The sequence below is a fragment of the Oncorhynchus mykiss genome, chromosome 6, assembly GCF_013265735.2.
Source record: "Oncorhynchus mykiss isolate Arlee chromosome 6, USDA_OmykA_1.1, whole genome shotgun sequence".
Lineage (NCBI taxonomy): Eukaryota > Metazoa > Chordata > Actinopteri > Salmoniformes > Salmonidae > Oncorhynchus > Oncorhynchus mykiss.
Window position 1 is genome coordinate 74,129,561 of NC_048570.1, and position 8,172 is coordinate 74,137,732.

General features: G+C 41.5%; 1 protein-coding gene across 1 annotated transcript; it reads right to left on the reverse strand.

Annotated features, from left to right (window-relative positions):
• Window positions 1-454: 454 nt before the first annotated feature.
• Window positions 455-6,092, reverse strand: LOC110526557 (ras-related and estrogen-regulated growth inhibitor-like protein). The gene is made up of 5 exons (XM_021607620.2): window positions 5,927-6,092; window positions 5,148-5,204; window positions 4,392-4,465; window positions 2,133-2,281; window positions 455-1,223 (listed from the first exon to the last, which is right to left on the reverse strand). The coding sequence occupies exons 1-5, from the start codon at window positions 5,976-5,978 to the stop codon at window positions 938-940; spliced, it is 618 nt and encodes a 205-aa protein (XP_021463295.2). The 5' UTR covers window positions 5,979-6,092; the 3' UTR covers window positions 455-937.
• Window positions 6,093-8,172: the final 2,080 nt, after the last annotated feature.

Consider the following 8,172-nt stretch of genomic DNA (forward strand, 5'->3'; position numbering starts at 1 on the left):
TCATATGCCATAAGATGTTGTTAGTGTTACCCATAATTCTCACCTTATTACTGTCCCCTCTGAGAGGTAGACATTGGTGCATATTCCTTGATGCAAACTCAAATATGTTGTGCTCTTTGATCCATATAACTACTTTTGGAAAGTAATTCATTAACAATTATTTGATTACATGACAAACATGACACTAAATAGGGTCAGTCATTGCTAAATACGTAGATGTTACACAATCAACAAAAGTACTTAAGTAAAAATACTTTAAAGTATTACTTAAGTAGTTTTGGGGGGTATCTGCACTTCACTATTTATATTTTTGACTACTTTTTCCTTTACATTTACTACATTCCTAAAGAAAATAATGTACTTTTTACTTCATACATTTTCTCTGATACCCAAAAGTACTTGTCACATTTTGACAGGAAAATGGTCCAATTCACACACTTATCAAGAGTACATCCTTGACATCTCTACTGCCTCTGATCTGGCGGACCAACTAAACACAAATGCTTCATTTGTAAATTAATGTCTGAGTGTTGGAGTGTGCCTCTGGCTATCCGTAAATAAATAAAAATATACCAATTGTGTCATCTGGTTTGCATAATATAAGGCTTTTTTAATTATTAATAATTTTAGTTTTGATACTTAAGTATGTTTAAAACCAAATACTTTTAGACTTTTACTCAAGTAGTATTTTACTGGTTGACTTTCACTTTTACTTTTCTATTAAGACATCTTCACTTCTACTCAAGTATGACATTGGAGTACTTTTTCCACCACTGTAAAGTCTGGACTATGACGTATGTCATTCAAACTTACAGAGCTGTCCCTGTCCCTATCACAATAAGTGTTCATCAGAATCAACAACCCAGGCGTCCACAATATATAAACACAAGTCATCCCAATCAAACATCCCATCAACGTCCACATGAGCACCCTACCTTCAGACAGATTTCCTCCTCTTTCCGAAGACATTGTTGATGAGCTTGGCCATGGACTTAGAGCCACTGTAGCGGCGGAGGTCGGCCCGATACTTCAGGTGATCCATGACGTGGCGGATGAGCTTGGTGAAGAGGTTGGATATCTCCAGGTAGTCCTCTGCTGCAGAAACCTCCTGGAAGTGGCATCTGTGCTCCTGAGCCAAAGCACAACCCTCCTCCTCAAACACCTGACGGGCGTGGCACAGGTCCTGCTTGTTCCCCACCAGGCAGATTGGGATGTCCATCTCTCTGTCCAAAACAGGCACACCAGGGTCAAAAAACCTCCCTCCTTAAAATGATCATCAACTTAATCAAAATATGTGTTTCTTCTGACTCATCATGAATTTCATCTGACGTTCATCACATTCATCTGAATTAGTAAGGCTGTATAAACTACTGAAATGTTTATTGAAGCAGCCCACAGTATCAAAGGAAAACGAACCAAGTAGGCCAAGTGGTGGCTTCAGTGAAGTTTCAGAGAGTTTATATAATGCAGACAGACCTTCGCCCAAAGTGCTCTTTTGATATACAGCGAGGGTGACTTCTGCTTCACATCTATTTCATGGAGTGTCAAACCATCAGGACCCAGCTGAAGTAAAATCCCACTACACAAATTAGGCCTGACCACCCATGTCATTTTGTGAGCCATATGTGAGTCTTTATCATCTCAAGCTGTCCCAGCTCACTCTTCCACACAGTGTCCGTCGACTGGCTGCAACCTACTTTCACTTAAAGTCATGTAACAAATGTCCAGTGGAATCCCAATAGTTCCTCTAGTATTTAATCATGTTTTAATTAACGCCTCTGAGATAATTGGATACAAGCCATTCTGGGCAAATTCAATTGAACATGAGAAATAATTTACTCATATAATTAACTAAGTCGAGCAATGAGGTTGTAAATCCTAGAAAACATGTTTATCAAGAAGGAAAAGCCTACACTTCTATCACAGACACAGCCTTTTGTGTTCACTTCGACTTCTATTCTCTCTATGGTACAACAATGTTAAAATCATGTTGGAGCCTGCCACTTTAACTGGTGTGTGTGTCCCTGTTAGCATAAATGTCTGTCCAGGAATAGGAATCATTAATTCATCAAAGCCCAATCCCTTCCCTCCGGTAGGCATCAGGCCCTGGGTCGCAGGTCACAGTCACTCACCCCTTGCAGCTCTCTCCACGGGCTTCTTTGATCTGACATAGGATGTTTTGGGCGTTGAGGAAGGACGTTCGGTCACTGATGTTGTACACCACGATAAATCCATCGGCCCACTCCACCGGCTCTTCCAGGATACATTTGCTCTCTCCACTCTGACAGGGCAGGGGACAGGGTGTGGACAACAGATCACAAACACATCCTCACACATCTTACCTGACTTATGGAAACTAATGGAAAAAATATTATGAATGATCTTTTGGTCACTCAAAGCCTATTTTACATGGGAAAAGGCTCCCCAGCATTACGCACTCCTGCCACCATCATTACGCACACCTGCCTTCCCCCCGTCACGCGGATCAGCGATTATTGGACTCAACTGGACTCAATCACCTCCGTTTACCTCCCCTATATCTGTCTGGTTCCCCGCTCTGTTCCCGGCTTCAGCATTAATTGTCGTTTGTCGTTGTTTACCCGTGTGCTGACGCTGGTCCTGTTGTGTTACCTGTCTGTTCCTGATTAAATGTTGTCTCCCTGTACCTGCTTCTCATCTCCAGCGTCGGTCTTTACAGGAAATAGGGTAACTGTGCAAAACCTTTAAACTATTTAATGGAGGTTCATTTTATTAGGTAGCCTCACCCCTCAGAGAACTATGGAAAATGAGAAAAGTAATGGGAGGTGAAGCTGTTGAGTACAAGCTTGTGTTTAAATCATATCAACGTTTATTGGTCGCGTACACAGACTTGCAGGTGTTATGGCAGGTGCAGTGAAATGCTTATACAAAGTTGTCTTTGACCTAAAAACGGGGCAACCGTGTCTGTCGGCGCCATCTTGTCAACTTGAACAAGACTTGCCACAGGAGCTTACAAATTGGTCCATGATATCTGACATCCCATACACCATTGAAGTTGACATTTGTAAAGGCTATGGTTATGGGTAAGGGTAGGGGTTAAGGTTAGGGTTTAGGGTAGGGATGTCCAAAGGAGCCTGGATAACACTGACACTTAGAAATTATAGTTTCAAGTTGTATTAGTCGTATGTACGGGATACAAATGGTATACACCATCCAACGAAATGCTTACTTACAGGTTCCTTCTCAACAATGAGAAACAAGATAAGAAGTCTGGCTGACTCAGTCTGGCTTTAAACTTATTCTTGAAAGTTGTAATAGTAGACTGCACAAGGTGCCATTTTGAAATTGGGTAGTGCATCATCAGTTCCTCTTGTCATGTCAGTCATTGCTATTTATAACTTGTCAGAAATGTCCAGATGAACATGTCAGCTAAAAAAATGTTTATTTATTTATTTTTTTTATTTTACCCCTTTTTTCTCCCCAATTTCGTGGTATCCAATTGTTGTAGTAGCTACTATCTTGTCTCATTGCTACAACTCCCGTACGGGCTCGGGAGAAACGAAGGCTGAATGTCATGCGTCCTCCAATACACAACCCAACCAGGTTGCTTCTTAACACAGCCCGCATCCAACCCGGAAGCCAGCCGCACCAATGTGTCGGAGGCTACACCGTGCACCGTGCACCTGGCAACCTTGGCTAGCGCGCACTGCGCCGGGCCCGCCACAGGAGTCGCTGGTGCGCGATGAGACAAGGAGATCCCTACCGACCAATCCCTCCCTAACCCGGACGACGCTAGGCCAATTGTGCCTCGCCCCACGGACCTCCCGGTCGCGGCCGGTTACGACAGAGCCCTTAACCACTGCGCCACCCGGGAGGCCCCTTATTTCGTTTTTTTAACCCATAGATATTGTTGTAATTGTTTTATCATTCAAATATCACGAATACACCTTAGACATGGCAAATTGTATAGAATTGCAAGAAAATTTGCTTTAAAACTCTTTCATTTTCTTTGCACCCCATGACAAAATGTGTGGAGTGGTTGGAAATAAGCTTTAAACCTGCAAGATTCTCTCCACCAACATTAGGGGTGTGAACAGTTTGTCATGAACAGTGCTTGTGCCCATAGAAATAGACGTGGCACATGCAGGGGGGGGGGGGGGATCATAATAAAACCCAACATTTGGGAATGAAGGGTACCGAATGCGGCTGTCATAAGCAGTCAACATGTTCTAGTGCTGCCTGTCTCTGCTTTCCAAGGGCTGATCATTGTGTCTAGTGTATTCTGAGCTACAGGGGATTATCATAAATCACATCAGAACACAACATACAATCTATTTCCCATGCCATTAGATACTACTATGTTAGGCATGAGCTAAAAACACATGAATATATGCAGGGAACAGATCAGATACCTGTGAACACGGATCAAATACTTCCAAGTGTAACAGTCTTCCTTTGATGGAGAGCCTTTTACGGTATAAGGAGTCTGTAACACAAGTTCAAAGCATACTTATTGTAATAGGAAACGTGCAATAGTTCATATCTGATGTAAATAGTAATGTACAGACTTATCCCATGAAATAATGATTACTGTAAGCCTCAAACATCCAGGCCATGATTGTTCTGATGAAGTAGACTGAGTTAATTAATTTAAGGGAAAGGTCATATGCCCCTGTGTAAACTGTAACATCAAATGCAGCCATCTTCCAGCATGTTAAACAAGCGATGACTAATGGGAACATGTCAACATGCCAATGACTTCATTCAGAAATTATAAGTTACCCTCGGCCAAGCATATCACATTAAACCAAAACATGCGTTAACACATACTATATGTGAACTTGAAGAATCATTTGAATAGTCAAATCAGTAAATGATTACTTAAAATTCACTCATAATTAAAATGCCTGAGTGAACTATACTTAACTTCCTGGTGGATCTTGTACTGTGCAGTATGTGTGTTTCAATTCATGTCAGACTCCCAGGGGTAATAAAGTAATAAAACGTTTTACTCCCTAAGTTGACGACATTGGTGAACAGCCAGTAGCAACAGACTGTAACTGTGAATACAACAGATTGCATTTTTATGTCCTGAGAGCATATCTATATGACATTGTAAAAACATTACTACCCTACTTTAAATATGGGTGAGAAATCTGTGTACTCACTGGCGTTGGAGGCATACTCTCCAATGAAACGTTTTGTCAGAAACCTTACCAGAACAGCTGGAGAGGGAGAAATGTGACGTGGGTAAGACAGGCGTATTAATATACAGGAAACAAGAACATAAACAACAAATAGTTTAATTTAGGCTTGGATACTTTGGTCTTGGTAGTGGAACCCTGAACAGTTGTTTGGTAAGCTAAAACAGGGCTGTTCAGTCATGGTGTTTTCCTATTCTGCACTTCTCCACTCTCCCCTCCATGTAGATTGAACACTGCAGTGGGCTTTATCCTGCATCTACTTTTATTAGTTTCTACCACAGTATCATTTCTCTCTCTCTCAAGAGACCTTGGGTGAACATGTTCCAGTTAGCCTGAGGGATCGCACTTTCCCCTGCCTTACAAGAAAACGTATTCCTCATCAATTAGATGCATGTTCCAACCATCAATCTAAATTTCCTCTCTCCAAGACCTTACATAAACCTAGCAACTTCATTCCTCTTCTAGAGTTATGATCTAAAAACATTGTGCTTGGAGCTCATGCAGCGATCTCTATCTATCTGTCTAGGTGATCATTTCCCTCTGGTCACGGCTACACTGTAGAATGTTACACTGTTTACCTTGAGGGAAATTACACGTTCGTATGCAAAGCATAGAAATAAGCAGTTCAATTGTTCTGTTCATTTAGGAGACCTTGCAAGCCTCTACAGTCAAATACAAGAAACTAGGCAGTTAAAGAAATACTTAATGATGCAAACACATACATTATTCATTCAGGCATTTACCTGATTTCCCTGCTCCCTCGCTGCCCAGCAGAGCCAACTTGATGTCATTCATGTCTGCAGACTGGAGGTGAGCTGCTGAGAAGGACTAGCTGAGCTCTCTTTCTTGCTGCTGTCATGTATGCTAGGCAGTATCAGGATTAGAACTGTGCTTGTAAGAACTGCTCAGCCACAACAGATGCCTGTGGAAAAAAGGAAAACATACACAGTGTTTCATGTCCCCTCTCACCCAATGAGGAGAGTGCCAAGTTGGATTACACAGAGGTCACCACAACACTGAATACCTTAAGAATCTCTCTTGCTCCTTTCCAGTTAAAACATAAATAGTAGCCAGGGGGAGAAATGGCACTCAATATAACTTAACAAAGTTAATATGTTTTCCAGATAATTTGATTACTTTCTTTCATTTATTGTTTTCCCCCCTCAGGACATGGCAGAAAATGGTAATATATTTGACCGCAAGTTACAATGCAGACATCTAAAAAGACAGAACCTTGATGCTTTCTAAATGTCTCTTTCACATTCACTGTACCAGTCTATAGTCCCACCTATCTAGGGTTTGTCCTTGGCCTCTGGGTACACACTAGGTAAGCTGCTGAACATCTGCAGTGCTGTGGGGATAGACATGGCTTTAGGGAGACCAGAAACAGTTAATACCGCTGATACCTCCCAATTACCATGGCTAACACATAAGCTAAGCATTAAATGCCAACATATGTCCAACGTATGAGGCATGGTTTGATTGCAGGGTTCAGTACCTTTGAAAGGGAGGTACAACAATCCACTTTCCCTTTTTCCCCCCACAGTTCAAAAAGAACAAAGAAAGTCATTCAATTCTTCAAACTTCAATTTCATGGACTGCTTCACTAGTCAAAAAGTCCTTTCATTTATTTGTTTTTTTTTTACACTGGCTGTTTTTCCCCATGTCTACCACTGTCTACCACTGTCTACCACTGTCTACCACTGTCTACCACTGTCTACCACTGTCTACCATTGTCTACCACTGTCATTGTTGACTAAAGTTCACAGGGGTGTCGCATAATTATCCTGTTATGTTTCATTTTACGTCTGTTACCTGAAAGGTCGCAGACCCCAGGAATAAAAGGCTTAAAATGTGCCCAGGACCAAAAATGATGCAGCACATTGTTGCCTGATTGTTCCGTGAGTAGAATCAAATCAATAAGCTTCACTGAGGGAAGCACAGCAGGGAGACAAGACTGAACACTGAACAGAAAAAAGACACATTGGACAAATTCAATGCAGACTACATCACATTATGACAATCAATGAAGCCAGCACTTTATGGTGTGAGAGGGACAATAAGCAGCTAGACTGGAAGATGTGATGCTGTGTTAAGCAACTACCTTTATCAGAGGAGGATCAGGTAGAATCAGGTAGAATACAAGTCAGAACAAAACGGCTGGGGGAATGCCTATAATGGTGGATGGAGTAAAAACAGGTAACAACAATGCCCTTGTCACTTAGTAGGCCATGTTTTATATACTGTACCAGCTATTATCTAAGAGCTCTCATGAGATAACAACCAGAGAGTGGTACTCTTGAAAACACGCAAATGAAGACGACAGTCCCTCAACAACAGTATTTAGTGTATTATTTCTGTCTTTCAGATCCAGTCCCTAGACTGCAGTTTGGGCCCTACCATACCCTAATGGCTCTGGACTTGTGGAAGTGTATCAACCCACAGTCACTTTTAACCTACAGCCGGAAATCCCTCGTGTTGTCAGACAGACAATCGCTGTTCATACCATCTTCTCTCAAGAAACAGCCATGAACTGATCTCAAACTGCCACTTTGGACTAATACCCCGAATGCATCGGTCGAACTGTTGTTATTCAACAATAACATTTGACTTCACTACATACAAAACACTCACCACTGATTGACAATTTTCCTATTAAAATAAATCCATGCTCCCATATGTGTGTCTAATCAAAAACAGGCATCACACTACCAAATAAAGTAAGGAAGTAGTTCATAAGGATTGGAACTTTTATGAACTACACCATTCCCCTAAAGTTGAGTAGTAATCACATTATATTTACTAGCAGAAAAACGTGGAAAAAACACCACTAGTCCCGCAAAAATGTTATCCTTTATTGGTAATGTTAAGAAAGAAGTGGTGTGCTCTTGACATGAGACAGGGGCCAAGAGTAGAGCAACATTTCCAGAATAAAGAGAGGTTTAAACGCTGCAGGCAGATTGATTACATCATGTCTGTCTTCATGAGA